This window comes from Bos mutus, chromosome 4 (assembly GCF_027580195.1).
Source record: "Bos mutus isolate GX-2022 chromosome 4, NWIPB_WYAK_1.1, whole genome shotgun sequence".
Lineage (NCBI taxonomy): Eukaryota > Metazoa > Chordata > Mammalia > Artiodactyla > Bovidae > Bos > Bos mutus.
Window position 1 is genome coordinate 102,030,225 of NC_091620.1, and position 19,797 is coordinate 102,050,021.

Here is a 19,797-nt window from a genome sequence, read left to right on the forward strand (position 1 = left end):
AGTCGGACACAACTGAAGCGACATAGCAGCAGCAGAAGTGAGAAAAAAGAAACCTATTAAATCAACATCATGTATTCACATTCCTAGTCTCAAGGCCATGCAGAGCCCTAAAAAAAAAAGATGTAAAACATGATGAAGGATCAAGGGTGTCAATTAGGTTCTAGCCCATCAAGAACCAAGACATTAAGGAAGAAATTAGTGCCTTTGGAAGATGTAAGAAAATAAAAATGGGAATCGGAAGAATATCCAATAGGTCCACAGGAGCAGCTGTTTGAACTTTCATCGGTGATAGTAAAACATCTACAGAAAAAGGTATCAAAAAGACCGAATAGGTTTGTCAGCATAGAAAACAAGGCTTCAGAGAGGCAAACAAGATGATGCGTGCTCAGAACTCCCAAGGATAGGAAGACACAAGACAGAAAAAGGGAACCTTTGACTCTACTCTGGGTTCTACTATGCCTCTTATGAAGTAACCCCAAAGTCAAATATATACACATATATGTATACATATATATATATAGTTGTTTTTTAGTCACTAAGTTGCGTCCAACTCTTTTGCAACCACAGGGACTATAGCTGGCCAGGCTCCTCTGTCCACAGGATTTCCCAAAAAAGAATACTGGAGTGGGTTGCCATTTCCTTCTCCAGGGAATCTTTCTGGACCAGGGATTTAACCGACATCTCCTGCATTAGCAGGTGGATTCTTTATTGCTGAGTTACCAGGGAAACCATATGTATATATGGCTTACATATACATATATATGTATATGAAGTTTTGTTGTTGTTCAGTTGCTTAGTCATGTCTGACTCTTTGCAACCTGATGGACTACAGCACACCAGGCTTCCCTGTCCTTCACCATCTCCCAGACCTTACTCAAACTCATGTCCATCAAGTCGGCGAGACATCCAACCATCTTATCCTCTGTCGTCCCCTTCTCCTCTGGCCTTCAATCTTTCCCTGTATCAGGGTCTATTCCAATGAGTCAGCTCTTCACATCAGGTGGACAAAGTACTGGAGCTTCAGCCTCAGCATGAGTCCCTCCAATGAATATTCAGGATTGATTTCCTTTGGGATTGACTGGTTTGATCTCTTTACCATCCAAGGGACTCTCAAGAGTCTTCTCCAACACCACAGTTCGAAGATATCAATTCTTCAGTACTCAGCCTTCTTTATGGTCCAACTCTCACATCCATACATGACTACTGGAAAAACCATAGCTTTGACTATACAGCTTCAGAATATGTGTGTATAAAATTTTGGTTACCAATTGGATTCTCCAGAATTACCATAATGAAAGGAAAGTGGTCTGAATAGTATTTCAGATATTCTCCTCACAGTAAAAGCACATTATCAACATGATCTTCTTGTTACAGTGAGTCTATTTCTTAGAGTTAACACTGGTAATGTTCAGTCTCTGGGCCCTGGACCAAAGCAATTCTCCATGCAGGTACCACCCTGCAGGACCTGTGAGTGGCTAATAATCCAGTCCTTTTCTATCTGCTTTTTCCATGACTGTGCAGTACAAATATTTTAAATGTTACCAAATTTTTAAATAAAGAGTATGGGATACAATCCATGGAGCACATTATGGCAGTGAACTCTGTTTACCCAAGTTCATGAAGACCCTGAATGTCCCATAAGAAACAGAGCATAAAAGATGAGAATGATTTTCTTGTCTATTCAACAATTTCCTAATCATAAGCCTTTCATAAAGACTTGTAATCAACCTTTCTCAGCCACTGAAGATTAAGTTGTATATAAGAGGACCATATAATTTATTATCTACACCAAAACACTTTTGAAAGTAGTGAGAAGGTATTTTTGATATAGATAATAGGCATAAAACAAGACTGCCTCAAGCAAATGGGTATATTATCATCTTTGTCTTATGGCCTTGGTCATTGAATATTCATAATGTATCTACTCAGAGAATACTCATGACTAATACACTCTACAATTTAAAAAACAGTTGGAAGTTTTTGAAACAGAGAGATCTCAATTCATTATTCAAAAAGCAAAATAATCTCCCAAAGACAAGAAAACTTGTGATGACATTGGTCTGCTCATCTTACCAAAAATAATTTGTTCAGCTCAAGGTTAGTAAGAAAAAGGAACTCCTACTGCTGCTGATAAAGCCATCTGTGCTTCAGAAACGGCTGACAGGTGCCTCCAGAAGAAGCAATCAAAAGTCATTAACGATCAAAATCATGACAATTAAATACAAGGATCTATCAGAGTCTTATTATCCCCATTGCAATGAAAAGAATTCAAACACCATCTCTCTCAAAAGAGCAGTTACTTTACTTTCTAAGTCCATTGGCTGCATTCTGTTATGAGGGTTCTCAAACCTCATTTCCTGACTGACCTACAAGGAAAGGAACAGCAATAATAATCAGAATAAGCTTGAGCCCTCAAAATTTTTCAAAAGCACATTCTTCTCTCATCGCAGATTTTTCAGCCCGACTGTATTCTGGAAAGACTTGGCATTTTTAAAAGTTCAAAGTTGAAAACCCACATTCTATAAATAAATCTACAATGAAGTGCTAAAAGGTTTATTTCTGATTTCTTATTTCACAAACTAGGTACTAAGTGTAAAAATATTGGGTCATAAAATGCTTAAAAAGTAGATTACTAGAAACTAATAGAATACATTATTATCTATTGAGCCAATGATAGGTCAAATGGCATTTTGAAATCCTTGCAGAGAATATGAATATGACCTTCATGTATACCATTTACAGAAAGCAATTTTATTTACATTTTTAAATCCACATAAAGGTGAAGGATGATACTGCTGCAAAATGGAACATTTAATTTTTTTGCCCCAAGGCATAACTGAGCTCTCCCAAGGTCAAATGTAGTACAAGACTGAAATGAAGCCACACTCTCTACCCTCATCTCATGCCAAAGGGCTTCCGCTTTGGGCAGGAATATCTTGGATCTACTTTTATTCTTCAGAAATAGAAAAATTCCTAAATTCAGCATAGGCTGAGTAATTCTATAAAATATTTTGTGAGCATTTTTCTATTTTACTTTTAAATCACATATCCAACCCACAGTAAAAATGCCTATGCTAAGCTAGTTAAAGGTTTGGGGCTATCTTGACTATAAGGTATTAAGCTAGACCGATTTTTAAAACTTTCTTAGTTTGCATCAACGTGCAAAGATTTTGCTTATAAAATAATATGGGAAAGAATATAGATTTGCATCCTCTGTTGTACCTGACCAGCTGTCAGAAAAATAGGACTCTCAAATGCCATAAGAAAAACTAGAGTATGCTACTGCTGCTGCTAAGTCAATTTCAGTCATGTCCGACTCTGTGTGACCCCATAGACGGCAGCCCACCAGGCTCCGCCGTCCCTGGGATTCTCCAGGCAAGAACACTGGAGTGGGTTGCCATTTCCTTCTCCAATGCATGAAAGTGAAAAGTGAAAGTTAAGTCGCTCAGTCGTATCCGACTCTTAGTGATCCCATGGACTGCAGCCTACCAGGCTCCTCCATCCATAGGATTTTACAGGCAAGAGTACTGGAGTGGGGTGCCATTGCCTTCTCAGAAACTAGAGTATATGCCTCATTAATACATGTGGTTGCATGCATGTGTGTGCTAAGTTGCTTCAGTCTTGTCTGACTCTTTGGGACTCCATGGACTATAATCCTCCAAGCTGCCCTATCCATGGGATTCTCCAGGCAAGAGTACTAGAGTGGGTTGCCATGTCCTCCTCCAGCGGATCTTCCCAACCCAGGGATCAAACCCACATCTCTTGCATTGTCTCCTACGCTGCAGGTAGATTCTTTACCACTGAGCCACTGAGGAGACCCAATGATATTAACGGTAACTCATTGATATTAATGGTAGCCAGAGAACTAAATTTTTTTAAAAAGTAATGCAAAAACTGGGCACAGTGTTTGGCTCAGGGTATAAACAAGAAAGGAGATTTTATCTTTTGCAGTCATCTCCACACCTTCCCCACTCTCAAGTCAAATCCAAGACACAAAATACTGTCTCTTTGTAGGAACCCTTCCTGGGTACCCAGAACAATGCCTTGGAAGAAGGCATATGGCAGCCTACAGGAGATATTTTGAGCAGCAGATGGGATGGGTGCTATCTCTCATCCCACTAAACTATTTCATCTAGTACTTCTGGGGGGGTTAATGTGCTACCACATCCAAGAGTGCAGCTAGAATGAACTTCAAAGCAGAAAATCAGCTTGTATCCCCTGTCCAGACGTCCTTGGACTTTAAAACCCAGTGGGCTGTACATTTGCATTACCTTGTATGCAAATTTTAAAAGAACGTCAAGTGTTAAAAGTAAATAAAAGCAAATAACGTCCACAAATTAATCAATACTTAAAATTAGATCTTAATAACTCTCCACGGTGCTTGCCACCTAAAATTAAAACATCACAAAATGTAGGCCATTTTCTTTTGTTTTAATCACAATGGTTACTATTCCCATCAAACTCATAAGGCTTACTGGGCAGCCCTGGGCAAACTATACAGCAGTCAACCAGCTACAGGAGGGCAACAAAAGGTGGGCTTGGTCTTAAGAGTCGAGATGTGTGTCATCCCTGGAACAGCTGTGCTGGGAGCATGGGAACCTGGTTCAAAAACCTTTCCCTCCTCCTTCCTTTACTATTGATTTGCCACTGCTATGTGCTAGCCACCTTTCGAAGCTCTCTGTAGCACATTATTGAGTTTAATACTCAATAACTACTCTGTGGAGTAGAAGGTATTGTTAGCCTCATTGTACAGATTAGGTAATTAAGATTTGAGAGGTTAAAAAGTTTGCCCAAGGTCATAGAATTAAGAAAATACCTTGTCATTCTCTTTTCTTCTAATGGGGCTTTCCTGATGGCTCAGATGACAAAGAATCTGCCTGTAATACAGGAGACCCAGGTTCACTCCCTGGGTCGGGAAGATTCCCTGGAGAAGAGAATGGCAGCCCACTCCAGTATTCTTGCCTAGAAAACTCCATGGACGGAGGAACCTGGTGGGCTACAGTCCATGGGGTCACAAAGAGTCGGACACCACAGAGTGACTAACACTCTCACTTTTTCACTTTCTCCTAATAAGTGTTTTATCAATACCTTTTCCCTTAAGAATTGAAGTGAGAGATAAGAGAGGGGAAAGAAAGGAAGAAGAGAGATTTGAATTGACTGAACAGGGCCTATTTTCTCTCTCCCGTGGCCAAGTCTTCACTGGACCAGGAAGCCCCCTAGTTTCTCATCATAACTCTTCCGTTCCTGCCATGAATTCAGTGTTGACACTGCATAGGTGCCAGGATATCATCCACCTAGCTTGCAGTAGTGGTCTCTGGGAGCATATCAACCATCTTTGGGTACGTCAATTTTCTGTTAAAACTTCTCATTTTTTTTTTCAGCATTTGTCTGGGGGGCCAAGGGGGGAAACCATCAATCTGAGAAATATGCAAATCCATCTGGCCACACATTAATTAGAGCTGTTCTAATTGTGAAGGATTTCAGTCAAGAATGCAAGGTAGGATTAAACATCTCAGGCCAAATCATTCACTTTTCATGCTTCCACACTCCAGAGCCTTTCAGCCTGACAGCAGAGCTGCAGATCTGAAAACGGTGCTCAGCTCACATGTGCTGCTGCCAGATCTGCTTTAGTTTGATAATGGCTAGAGATGGTGGCTGCCTTTGGTACAGCTATTCATAACTCTGCCTTATTAAACGCAAAGAAGTTAAGGTTGAAAATATAACACAAGGCACTCATCATTCAATTACACATTTCTTGTGAAAGAGGCAAAAACTCTGCCATGTTCTGCAAATCTCGACATCAATAGCAATTAAGTTTCACATCAAGACCACAGAAATACTACACTAACTACACATGAATAACGTCTTTTCATATGCAGTGGTTTGCATCTTTCTCTGCATTTAATTCTGTAGGACAATAAATGATGGTGCCCTGGTACAAAAAACTATTCACAAATTAATTGGAAAAAATATGTGAGTAAAGGCATTTTATATTTCCAATTTCAGATACCATGTAGTCAGTCCTATTACCAACACCATAGCTGCTCCAACAACAAATCACAACTCATCATTCTACAATTCAGTTTTAGAATCAAACCTGGAATTAATTGTGGCATTTTCATTGAAAACTTCTCAAACAAAAAGTATAATGAATCTCATGTAATCCAACACATGCTTTAAAGAGTATTCCATCAAATATTGAGCAGCATTAGTAATGCATGTAGATGACTGGTAAACTAGAGAATAGTTTCTCATTTAGAGGAGATGTTAACACAGTAGTCTAGTGGCCATTTTTACAAGGAGAAAAAACAAAGTATGACTATTCTAGAAGTTTACCCAGTAAACTCCAAGTGAAGCGGGGAGAAGGAAGAAGATTTTGAAAATGTCGCTATGCTTTCATGCTGTGTATAATTAAATTCTCAGTTCCATAAAGTAGGAGGGAAAAAAATGTTTCATTCCCCAAATGAAATGCACAATAAGGAAAAAAATATCCATAGCGGGGCTTATGGCTTGTCTTTGAGATCATAAACCAAGTAACAGATTAAAGAAAAATGTCATCTTTAATATATGTTTGGAGGGAAAAAAGAATGAGGATCTCTCATTTTTCTAAATTTTGTCCACATGAATGAAAAACAAGAAGAGATTTATTTTAATAATTTCACTATATTCAGAAAGTCTATTTTTATAAAGTTTGATGCTAACTTAAAACATACTGCATAGAGCGGTGCAGTATCAGGCACTCGATTCCATTTTCTTATTCAAAAATGCATATAGAATATCTAGTTATACAATGCCAATAAGTATATTGTTGATCATTTTAAACAAAACAAAAAGGCCATGTTGGAGGATATTGTGTGTGTGTGTGTGTGTGTGTGTGTGTGTGTGTGTGTAAACTTCATGGTAACTCATGGATCTCTTTGCAATCTACTAAGTCAATAAATGCATCTTTCCTAAAATTTTGATTATGTACTTTGATGTTGCCTTTGAACCTTATAATCAGTTTCAGAACTGTCCAAGTACATAAAAGAAGAAGCAGCCTTAGGACTAGCACATCAGTGAACAAAGGTGAACAATAAATTTCCATCACATTGTCAAACTCACTCAAAACAAATATTTCACCGAACCATTTACACCTACTGATTGCACACCAAACCTGACTTTATATTCTTCCTATTTTAAATAGATGTGATTTTTTACAAGGGCTTCACAAGTAAGAGCTTGTGAATGTAAAGCAGTCCATTAATTTTATATAAGCTGTTTTATATACCTGTGGGCCTCTAATAGCATTCAGCTACAAGGTTACAAGGAGAAGTATCATTTTCCAAAGTTCTGTTGGAGAGGTTGGCATATATATACTTCACTAAAATTCCAGCTATCCTGCCAATAGCTCTTCCTCACCCAAGCTGTGTTCATTCTACAGCTGAAAATACTGACATAAACAGAACAACAGTGTAATATCAGGTACTAGATCCCTATCAAGGAAATGGTACTGTCAGACTCAAGTTGGAATTTCAAGTCCAACGACTTACAAAAAGAAAAGAATTGCCCCATTATAATTTTCTATGGGCTCCTTCAAAGAGTAGATGTACAGACGTATGCCCAGTCTTGTTCTTACATGTGTAAGTGTATTTAACCTGTACATAGCAAAGGCTCTTCCAAGCCAGGACCTTTTCACAAGACTTTCTATCATAATCTTCCTGGAAATAACTTATCTTAGAGAAAGAAATCTGTGCCTCCTTCCTCTTAGCCTAAGACTGACGGTTTTCTGTTGATGTACAGCATGATGTCTCTATGCTGGCTCTGTAAGGCCCTATTAATCTGTTTGTAAATGTGCAGTGTTATGGGTCAGAGGCAGCAAGAAGCCAAAAAATGCAGGGCCTTGTAGCTGTGTCCAGCTAGCTGCTCAGCTCCCCACATCATGCTACAACTTTGCCATGTTTAGCCTAGTATGTATTTCCAGCGAGTGGTTAGCCTGGCGGTTTTTTCACTAAGTTAGTACAAGCTAATAAAGGTGTTTTTCACTTGATTGGGATCTCTCCTTAAATAGGCATGACTATGGGATAGGGTCTGGTTTCATAAAGACAGTCTTTTACCAGACTTGAGAAAAGTAAATTAAAGGGATATTTCTGTTAATATCAAAGCAGGCTTATTACCTCAATATAAGCACTTCCTTAATTTTCCTTTCTCAGCAGGCTATATAAATATAAATAAAAAGGTCCTCCACTGGATTTATGTTACATACATCTCACAGAGTTTAATTATAAAGCCTCTGAAAATGAAGATGGTGGGGGGAAAGATGCCAATAAATCATATAGTCCTGGTATTGTGTTGGCTGGCTGTCTCTGCCCGCAAGGAAACAAAGACACTGAGTAGTCACAATATACCATGAGAAGCTGGGCTCTGAAGAAAAGAAAATCCCAGAGGAGAAGGATATTATTATTATTCAGTGACTGGAAGGAAGTCTACAATTTTAAATTTTGTTCTTATCAAAGTTCTTATAAATGTCATTATAATTATCATAGTTTTACTGCAATTAAGGAGGTGGAGTTAGAGGTTTCTTTTTAGGGCCACTCCCTATCTTCTCTGCAGCACTGATGTGCTAAAATAAGGGAAGGGCAGTCAGATGAGGACCAAGCACTCAAACACAGACACACACACACACACACACACACACCTCACTTTAAAGAACAGTGAAGACACTTGTACAGAAATACAAGTTTTATCCCAGCAAGGGCCTACCAGAAATGTCAGACAACTCCTGAGAGTGAGAAAGGCTGTGCCATGGAGTGAGGGCTCCACAAAGGAAGAGCATTGGGGAAACGCTAGGCAATCTACTAGGCAGGACCCTCAACAGTTCAGCGACTTCAGTGAGCACACGTGGGGCCCACTCCCACTCCTGGAAAACTGCACCTCGCTGGCCTGCAGGCAAAAGGCCAGCATCTCACCTGGAGCAAGAAGAGGCCGTTCTCACTGGGCCCTCGAGAATACCCTGGAGGCGTTATGCTTAAACCTTCTCTTCCCTTTCTATTCAATTTCCGACCTCTCTTCGCCTCCAGATTCGTTCTCCTCTCACAGGCTTCCATTTTTTTCCAAGCTGGCTTCTCACACGGGTTGATGGAGCACTACCTGCCAGACCGCTGCTCCTTTAATACTGCGGGGATTTGCAGAATCGGCGTCCAGAAAGGATTGACTCTGACGCAAGGGGCGAGAGCACAGGACGGAACTTCCCCGCCAACCTTCGCCTTTGACACAGAGAACCCCTAGCGCCAAGGCTCGGTACTCTCCGGCTTACTTCTGGACCAAATCAACGTGTGACGCCGCAGAGGAGGAACTGAGCGCACTTTAAGTGACCGCGGTGTCTGGCTTTGGAGCGCTGTGGAAGGCCCCGGGGGAGTGTGCAACAGCAAGGGGGCGAAGGGAGGGGAAGAAGAAGAGGGACGACGGCTGTGTATCCGTGTTTGAGGAGCTAGGGTTGGTGGGATGTTTGTTTGTTTTGCTAAATAAATAAGGAGAAATTACCCCTCTCCCCATCCTGGATCTAATGATGATAGATTCCACGCTGCTTCAGGCCCCACGCCGGGGAGCCTAACCACGGAAAATAATGAGGCTACATCCCCATTCGTCTGCATTAAAGGCGAGCCAGGCACTTTCGATAGCAAATATATCGATTCCCTTGCTCGGGCCGTGGTTTCTCCTGCTCTCCGTGAATAATTACTGCTCCTCTGGAAACTCATAATAATTAGGACCCCTCGCCCCACCCCAACCCGCGCTGCTTTTTAAAGGCGCACATCCTGGAGGGGGACTTGGGGGCCTCAGCCGTGCTCCCCGCAGGTGGGAGATAGAGCGGGAATCACTTTTCCCCTCTTGGTTTTACTCTTTCGAGACAGTTGATTCCCCTCCTCCGACCTCAGTTTCCTTGTCTGTCAAAAGAGGCTTTTACATTGTTAAAGACACTTAGAGCTCTACCTCACTGGATTCGCGTTTCTGTTTGGGAGGGGTAGATTTAACAAACTGTGAGGGAAGAGGGGCAGGAGAGGAGAAAGTGGAGGAAAAGAAGGATTCATCTCCTTGGGGACAAATTCTGTGGCAAACACGTGACGCCGCAACCAGGGAGGGGGCGGGAGAAGGGGTGCTAATGAGAAGACCGCAAGAAACCTCGGGGACCTAGCGATCGGAGCTTCAGTTCACTTCAGTTCAGTTCAGCTTAGTGCTCCCCAAAGACTGGGAGGGGGGGCGGGTCGTTAAGGTCGCGACTGGGCGGTAGCAAGGAGTCCGCGGGAAGCGCCACTCTGCTTGCAGGGGCCGAGCCTGCTAGGCGGCTGCGAGCCAGGCCAGGCTGCTGGCCCCGGCGGGGCGGAGCCTGTGGCGCTGTCCGCGGTCCTGAAGAATCGCTCTGCGGGCCGCGCTTGCCCAGCCGCAGGCCGCCAGCCACCGCCCCATTCGCTCTCTGCTCTGCGGCCTCCCTTCGGAGAATTGCTGCAGTTCTGCCTGCTACCCCAGGAGCACCAAAGCTCAACAGCGTCGACGAAGAGCTCCCCAGATGCCACGCTTTGGTGTGAGGGCTTGGGGTCCAGATACGAGAGGGCTGCACCTGCGTTTTCATAAACCCTTTGGGACTGCTGGAGGTCACCTGAAGCTAAAAGCAAACAACAGAGCTCACAGCTATGAAGGCGGGGATTCCAACTGGGCAACTTCCCCGGCGTGAACACTCCGAGGCTTCGGTCGGAAGACTGAGTTTCCGAGACGAGGGTACGAAGCCTACGTCGAAGAAAGTTTCTCGCTTCTAACTGTAGAAGACTACTTGAAATGGCCTTGAAAATCAATAGGTGGGAAGGGGGTCTGAGACGTAGGGCGGAATTTGTCAGGAGGACGCCCGCTCCCTCCGGTGGGGCGAAGGCGCCCAGCCTCTCTTTGCGCCCCTCGAGCCGCTGATTCGGATCCTTCCTGTCAGAATCCATTACGGTGGCGGGGATGATGGGGGCGACCTGGCCAGAGTCAGGTTCCGCAGGGACAAGCCGAGCCCCCAGGAGCCAGCTTCTAAGGAAACACTAGGTTTTTATAAGCAGCGATTTGTCTTATTGTAGGAGATAGAAATGGTACAAGAAAAGCCTCACTGTTTCCCATTCTCATGCAGATGAAGCGGTGAGCTGAGGCTGCGGCCTGCCTATCCCTCTCCCCATCGTATTTCCGGCTTGCTCAAGTAAAAAGCCCTCATTAATTTAAAGGAAGTAGGAACCAGAGAAGGCGTTTCGCTAGCCGCGGCGGGAGAGGCACTTGCTGCACTCTGGCTGTTCCCGAGACCCTACAGCAGGCACACACCAACGCCCCCACTCCGGGTGCCGCCTTGCCTTCCAACACCCCGAGCCCCCGACCAGACGCCAAGGATCTTTCTATGACAAAGGGATCCCGAGAAAGGGAAGTCTCTCCACTCCACCCCCACCCACCCCCTGCCAGCCCCCACCTCGGTAGTAAACAAAATATACTAGGGAAAACTGTTTACAGAGGAAGTAATTAGGTTTTCAGCCCGCAGCTGAATCGCGGCGAGCTCATTAGAAGTTTAAACAACAGCCAGCAACCCGCGAGGGTAAGACAGCAAACTTGGAAAATGCGCACACGCGCTCCTGGGCGCGCCGAGGAGCTTGAAGAAGCCGCCGGTATATATCATCTCAATAAAAAGCCACTCTTGGAAAGCTTGCATAGTAATTGAGACGGGCGCTCTTTCCTGATCTGGGTTGGCATTTTCTCATCTTGAGCTGACAGAGCCAACTCAGGAAATTGCCAGTAATATTCATCTGGGGAGCACTTTCATTAAACGTAATTCATTCGACTTTCACAATAAATTGAGTGACATCCTTACAGCGGAACCTTTTTATCCTTGATTAAGTGCTTGCCAAGCTTTGGTTCCCACTTTATTGTCACATTCCTTCAAGCGGAGTCGTCAACATGCCAATCTGCAGCAGAAAAATGCGCGCGCGCTGTGTTTACCAAGCTCCGGGAGGGGTTAGTGCTGACTTAGAGAAAAAGCTGGTCGCAAGCTTAAGCAGCGGATAAATCAAGATCGCAACTTCCTGCAAACAGTCGGCAGCACTGGCTAGAAGAATGTAGTGGGAGGCGAGGGAACAGACCCGACTAGCCATCCAGCGGCTCCTGGAAGTCTCTGACTGGACGGCCTGACTCGCCTACCTCTCCCTATTAATTTAAATGGAGAGGACTCGATAAGGTCTTGGAATGAGATCTGAAGCTCTTAAAGCACAGAGTTGCTTTAAGGGAACTTTCCTGAATCGAATCAGACCTAGACATTGTCTTAAAAAAAAAAATCTGAAAGAAGGTACACTTCCTAACTAGTCACTTGAGAGCAGGCAAACTTTCACAGCTTCCATCAGCTTTCTTTATGGCCAGAAGAGTGCAAGGAAGAGGATTCCCTTTTGATGTTAAGGATTCCCTTAATATCACCACCAGGACAGTCAAACTCACTGAAAGCTGTTCAGACCCTGGAATCCCAAACAAGGCTGACAAGTACCTGGGTATTTCAGAACTAAGTGAAACCAAGAAGGCATCTCTCTGCCAATGCCTGGCCCCTTCTCCCCCACCCCTTATAAAAACCAAAGAAGCCCAGAAAATTGCTTATTTGAAAAGGCAATATCCAAATGCTTTCATCACTCAAATGCCCTCTTGAAAATATTGTCGCTGGTGGTTATTACCGGAACAATACTGTCAATTTCTGTAGTCTACAGGAAATCTTCCCTCAGATAGAAAAGTAAGACAGTGGGCACCAATCTCAAAAAAAAAAAAAAAAAAAAATCAACCAATTTCCCTGCCACCTGATATATTTTTCACCCAGACAACACTTTCATTAAGGAGGAAATAGCCGTCAACAATTTGAAGCCAAATGGAAATCAACTTCACACAAAGAGGAGCCACGAACTTAATGGCTTTCTGGGAAAATATTGCTGAGGAAGTCGGAGCAATTCTAGTTCTCTCCTTCTAATACTGAAAGCGGTTTTCCCAAAGCTGTTACTGGAAGGCCCCAGACCACTCTCATCCTCCTGGAAGTGAGCAGAAGTGCGACCAGCCAAGCGCTTTCCACACACCCAGGGAGCTGTTTTGCTGATCACTGGAGAGTTGAATATTTCAGGGAAATACCTGGAATAGTAACACCTTCTCCTCTTACAGAGCCCTGGGACAGGTTTTTTTGTTTTTTTTTTTTTTTTTTTTTGGGACAGGTCTTGAGACAAGAATTCTCATTTTGTGCTGCTGGGGTATAGGCTCCTTCACAAAGTTAGGTTTAATCCTGTATAGGGAAGGTTCAGCTAGGGCAGAAGAGTGAGGAAATTCAATGGAACTGGGTAACTTACAGTACTGCCTCCAAGAACTGGCCTTAACAGAGAACACTGAACAGCCGCTGTTAGTGGTTAATGGGCTTCTCTTTTCAGGAATAAGCTGAAATTAATTAAAATGCTCAGTGGGCAGCTGGCTTAATTTTCAAAGGATGGGAGATATATATATCTAGTCCAAAGGATAAGCATTGGTGGTCCCTTTCCTGCTAATTGTCCCTTAGTTTCCACATTTCTTAACAGCCTTCTTCATAAAGAGTGGAATTCACCCAAACAGTCTGGCTTCTAACAGTGTAGAGGTAGCATTCCATAAACATATTAACCACACTTTAACCTCTGTTAAACAACTGGCATGGAATTCATATTTTAAAGATACCCTAAATTCGAGGGAATAGACGAATCAGAATGTTTTTTTAAGCACAAGTTTTAGAAAGAACTTTCCATTTTTTGCCCTTCTTGATTAAAAAAAAAACAACTAGATCATTAGCAAATTTATATCCTAGAAGAAATGGTGGAAAGTACATTGGGAGGACAAGGGAACTCTTCTTAGAATAGGCTATGAATATTTGACTTGATCACAGTAACATCATTCAACCTCTGGTCAGAATCTAGGGATTCAGTTTCTGAGTAAATTTTTTGTTAACATGCCCTGGGACTGCTCATTAGACTTACTTCTTGACTCTGAAAATTGTCAAAGGTGACCCCCAAGCAGGACCCCTCTGACTTTTGCTGGGAGGTCCCTCTCTGTGTGCCCATACCTGTCCTTCAGCTCACAACTCAGTGTAGGACCCACCCCCATTCTTCACAGTCAGAAACCACATTTCCCTAGATTATTCAGTATGTGCTTCAACTCTGTTAAAATGCTATTGTCTGTTACCACATTATATCATAATGAAAATATTCTGGAATCAGTCCAGAACTGACAGGAGAATAAAGATTACAGGACTTTTTTATTTTTAACAAGTATTGTTACACTATAGGTTCCTCTCCTGCTGACTTCAGATTTTTAAATCTGCAATTCAATAACATTCAGTAAACAGAAGACTTCCTTGCCTCAATTTAAAAAAAAAAAAAAAAAAAAGATTTCCCACTTCCCTGCATTTATGGCTGGAGTTAACCCTGTGGTGACTTTTGAGTATCTTAGCTAGTATGCTTCAGAAGGTAACTTTGCAGATACATTTCTAATTAACTTCTCATTGCAGTAGTACTAAAATAAGCTTCTAGTTTGAAACAGGACAGACTGATCTCTCAAAACACAAAAAGACTCAAAATATTCAACCTAGAACAGGCATTCAAAGAACCCTGGGCCAAGAAACATACTCTGAGAACATTCACCTAAATATAAGCATGGAACCATGGCTTAAATACAGAACACTGAGCTGCTGGTTAGAGAACTGTTTTTCATTTTCAATAAACCTCCCCAAATTTGGGAGTATTTAAGGCATATCTCTCTATATAAGCAGACGCCTAAATATTGTTGTACAGGAGATACCTAAACAAATCCTACTACTCAAACATAATGTGTGATTATTTCTTGGGAAATATAACTGGGTTTCGAGGGTCTTAAAGAGAAAGGTGCACTGTAATATCAGCTATGAGACAAGGTACAAACAGTGCCCCTGTCACTGAACTTGTGTGAGTCCATAAAGACACACAAAAAATTATTCATTAAACTCCTCCCTGGATTGTGTCAATTCAAGGGGAAAAATAAAATCATGTTTATGCCACCCCTGACTTTTTGGAGAGTAACTTGAAGCATTTCCCGACAACCTGAAGGCATCTATTGCAGTTTCTTACAGAGGTCTGGGCTGTTGTGGGATGTGACTACCAACAAATGATAAATTCAGTTACTGTACCTGCTATTTAATAAAATAGATGGAGAGAGAAGCTTTGACCACTTCTTGGTCCACCTTATTGCCCTAGAGGTTTAATCAAGGGTTTCCACTTATTTACTTGCCTAAAGCCATCCTGTTCTAACTGCCCAATTCACCCTTCTAAATTCATTTTCAAGGGGAAAATCAGCTTCTTGCTCCTCTAGGAAAACAGCTCCGGATTTTACCGACAAATAACCATGGGACTACAATCCCTGGAAACACTGCCTTGGGTCACAGCCACCAGCCTTTTGTTTTTCGTGGTGTGTCTGATTTCTAATCCCCGAAACACAAAACAACTTTAGATCCAAGAGAAAAAGAATGGACTTCTAAATCGCCTTCTCTATTTTATTGTTCACATTTTGTATGGTTTTGAGTGAAACTGGAAAAAATGTCTCCTTTCTCTGTGTTGCCAAAAGGCATTCAGGTAATGAAGTCTGTAACTAAACGGTAATTGAATCAGCATAATTTGCACACTGAATGGTTTTCAAATGCTCCCAGTTTACAATTAAAGGAGAATTAATGCGCTTGTTGTTGAGAACGCAGAGCATTAGAATAAATCCAGCACTGATGTTGTAATGAGTGGAAAACGGTTTAACTGCCAACAAACACATTTAAAATTTAACACAACGTATTGATTTCACTTCTGCTTTTGATAGATTATTTTCCAGACTATCGAAATACTTGCTCCAAGCAATAAACTGCACCACAGCCGCGAGCTTTTGCCGTGCGTTCGTGAGCACATTTCAAGGACGGAGGAACAGTCCGGAGGTTCAGGTCTTGCGTAAAGGTATGCAGAGAGAGGGGCAGGAGGGTTTCCGTGGTAGAGGGAATCCTTCATATTCCCCCTCGATCGCTTGCACTTTGCGGTCCCTCCCCTTTCTTTCAATAAGCAATTCCTGGGTTTCCTTAGGCCAAACTTTCTGCCCTGCATCTCTAAGCTCTCAATGTCATAGGGTTTACTGGACACAGGTGGGGGCAAGGTGGATTGAAGATGAGAAATGGGAAGGACACTTTTTGCATTCTGTCTGCGTTCCAGCCGGGGAAGTCACAGACTTCGGTGACGGAGTCAGAAAGGCCGTTCTTTAGGATTGGCTGCCCCAGCTTTCACCTGTTTACCCCAAGGTGTCCTGTAGGCGAGGACACTGACGCGCAGCGCCCTCTGGCGTCCGCAGCTGCCATGGTCAGGCGATAAAGGTGCAAAGACATACACTGAAGGTTCTTGGATTCAAGCTGAAACACCCTCACATTCATATTCACACACGTATACTTACACACTCATTAGCATACAGAGAGTTCACGCGACTAGCAGCCCTGAAGTCACAGGCACTAAGACAACGGCTGGGAAACGCTCTCTATTGCAGGGATAGCAACCCTTTTACACCCAGGATTGTGGATTCTGAAGCCCTTGGGATTAAGGAATGGCAATACTCACTCCATTCACTACCAACCCATCGGGTCTCCCCAGTGCTTCTTGCCCCCAGACAGAACACATAGAGCCCTCCGTGTGCTCCTGAGGCCCGGAGGTGGGTTATGGAGTTCCGTGCTCTGGGCACACAACTTCACCAGCAGGATAAGATTGTCCCTGGCCCTCCCTGAAGCTAGACCCAAGAAACTGCGCTCTGGGTCTTGGCTCCAGGCGGTGCCCACAGCTACCAAACTACCCATCCACAACCACCACGGCAGAGTGCTTCCCTTTAAGCCCCCACCCCATGACAATCCCAGTTCCAACAGTGTGCCAAGTCCAGAGCCCAGAAAACTCGGCTCTGGGAGGACTAGGCAGTATTTGCTCCCTGGTGACATGGTCTGCCAGTCCCTAGTAAGGGGCTCAGCACTGGAACTGGGGTACTAGTGGAAAGGAGAGACTGGGAGGAGAAGGAGAGGGAGCCTTTATATGTTTGCTGGAGTATCTCGGACCTAACTCTATCCGAAGGCTTGTGGTCTTCCTATCTGACAGCTATACTTGCCCCGTCTGAACCCCGCAAGCCCAACAAAGTTGCCCGCACTTCTTTACGTGCCACATCTCCAAGCTGCGGGTTAGGCGGATGGATTTACCTTCAAAGCCTCTGGATGAACTACTGAGAGTTCCCTGTCTTCCACCCCTTCTCTTTGCCATCTCTCCCCATAAAGCATCCCGTCCAGCTATCTCCTCGGTTTCTGGGTGTCTAGGGCGCCCTGGACGCGGTTTAGAATCAGGCACAGGAGAGGGTGTATCGGGGCAGGAAACCCCAGAAAATCCCACAGGGATCCGGAGACCAGCTTGCCAAAGTTGTCCCAACACCGTCGCTAGGAACGCCGCTCCAGCTGAACTGACGGTCTCACCCTCCTCCCGCGCGCCCCCAGTTGCCTGGCCTCGCGACCAGGGTGGGATCGAGGGGGCGCGGGATTGGCAGCGACTTACCAAGTAGACGGTGGGCTGCAGGAGGAGAAGCACGTACCAGCACGCAGCCTGCATCCTCCCGCGTCTCAAACTTCCTCGGCGGTGCCTTCGCTGAGTCTTTGTTCCTTCACAAACATAGATCCACCTGACATCCACTTTACAGAGCCAGGAGCGCTCTCAGCAGCCTAGATACAAATGAAATTAGACATCCCATGACCACGCGGGCAAGGTTAGGCTTGGCGACCAAGCAGGGAAAGGGGGTCGTGGCGCGAGGGGTGGACCAAAAAACCCGGAGGTGGGGGAGGCAGGAGAAATGCAAAAGCGAGTAAATCCAGCGCCTGAAACCCGAGAGCGCGCCGTCGTCCGCTGGCAGGCGGGCAGGAGGGTTGGAGGTGGAGGGGTTCCTTGGACCCTGCGCTCCTCGGGTGCGAGTTCGCGGGCGGTGGAGCCGGGAGGTGACGGGGCACACAGAGCCGCGTGCAGGCTGGTTCAGAGCCCAAGCCTCTCTGTCAGCGAGACCTGCCCGCGTTTGATGGCCGGGCGGCTCGGACTAAAGGCGGCGGCTGGTTCTTCGCCAGCCCTGGCAGTGCTCACACACATCCACACCAGCAGAGAGAGAAGGAGAGAGAAAGAGAGAGGGAGAGCGAGCGAGCGAGACTGAGCGAGGGGGGCGTGGGGAGAAGACGGGGTAGGTAGAGCTGACCAGGATTAGGTGCTGGGTATCTCCGCGCGTTTGGTGCGGCGGGGGTGGGAAAAGGGAATGCAATTTTGCATACAGGAAAGCCAGGCTCAGTTTACCCATTCGAGCGCCGGGTACACACAGAGATAACACGCGCATACACACGTACTACTTTTTTCGAGGCAAGGGGCACAGCCAGTTGCTAACTTCTAGAGCGGAAGCCTGCCCGGGTCTGTAAGGGTCACCGCCAGGCGCACTCCGTCTCCCAACCAGTGGCTCTCCTCGGCGCCCCTTCGTGCTGCCCCACCACCCCACCCCGAGATATCCCCCATATCTGTGACTGTGAAAGCGAAGGGTACGTACCGCACAGGACTGGGGGCGAATACAGCGAGCAGGGACCGCTCTGGGAAGGCTCCATGGAGGAGCTAGCTACTCGGGCCTGGCGTCTCCGGCGCCCCGGACATGCCCTCCCTGGCGCTTCATCTCCATGCTCGGGCGCGGACGGGTCCCGCTGCCTCGTCCCCTCGGCGGAGTCGGCGTCCCAGTGCCCGGGTCGCGCTCAGGATTGGTTCCGCGGGAGCCTAGGCTTGGCACAGTTGGATTCACGGTGCAGGAAACTTAAGAGGCGAGAGAGGGAGGGGGAAGTAGAGGAGGAAAGAGAGGAAGGGAGAAAGGGAGGGAGAAAGAGAGGGAGGGTGCGAAGCGAATGCGCCGGGCTCCGGCAGGCACCGGAGGGAGGACGGGACTGCCCGCGCTGGCTCTGGGACGAGCAGTCCAAGGAGCCCTGCTTCCCGAGGCTGCCGAAGGATGGTAGAAGTGACTTCAAGGGAAGAGGCTGGGCAAGTCCTCAGGACTTGAACTTGAGAGATAAGACGCTGGCCTTTCGGAAGAAAAAAAAAAAAAAAAAAGCCACACAGCAGGCGCAAGCAGTTGGAGTTTCTGAGGAAGGGGTGGGGCGGCCAGAGCCTGTAGGATCCCGGGTCATCCGCGGCTGCACCTCTCCCCGCGACACGGAGAAGCCCGAAAGCCACTCCGGAGCGGAGTCGCGGGCTCTGGCCGCGGTCCTGCCTGACCGCTGGGGGACGCTCTGGAGCGCGCGGGGCTTCTTGGCGCCGGTGCCCCGGTGCTTTCTCCGCAGGTTCGCCGCTCGGTTCGCCTACCTTCCTGACTCAGGCAATGACCTCGGCACGTGGGTGAACGACTCCTCGGAGACCAACTAGGACCCCGTGCACACAGATCCCGCTCCCAGGCTCTGGGCGGGCCGGGCCCGCTGGGAGAAGTGGCTCTCACGGTGTCTCTGGCGGCCGCAGTGCCCCCTTCCCCCTGGGGGGCTTGAGGAGGACTGCGACTGCCGGAGGAGTGGCGGGAAGCGTCGTGGGGCGGTGCGGAGGGCGGGGATGGGCGCAGGAGGGTGCAGCTCTGCCCGGCCCACCCTGAGCGCCTAAGCGGGGCACCGCGGACCTGTAGCTGGGAGCCCCGGGGCCCGGGCGCTGCGGACCGCCAGCCATTCAGCGCGCCACCGCCGAGAGGACT

The 19,797-nt window shown here is 45.8% G+C and overlaps 1 protein-coding gene across 1 annotated transcript in view; it reads right to left on the reverse strand.

Annotated features, from left to right (window-relative positions):
- The window catches only part of NXPH1 (neurexophilin 1), a 366,446-nt gene extending 348,683 nt beyond the window's left edge, over positions 1–17,763 (reverse strand). Inside the window, exon 1 of the mRNA XM_005898477.2 lies at positions 17,607–17,763. Within this exon, the coding sequence (XP_005898539.1) occupies positions 17,607–17,660 (54 nt within the window). The 5' untranslated portion in view covers positions 17,661–17,763. The remainder of the gene's footprint in view (positions 1–17,606) is intronic.
- Positions 17,764–19,797: the final 2,034 nt, after the last annotated feature.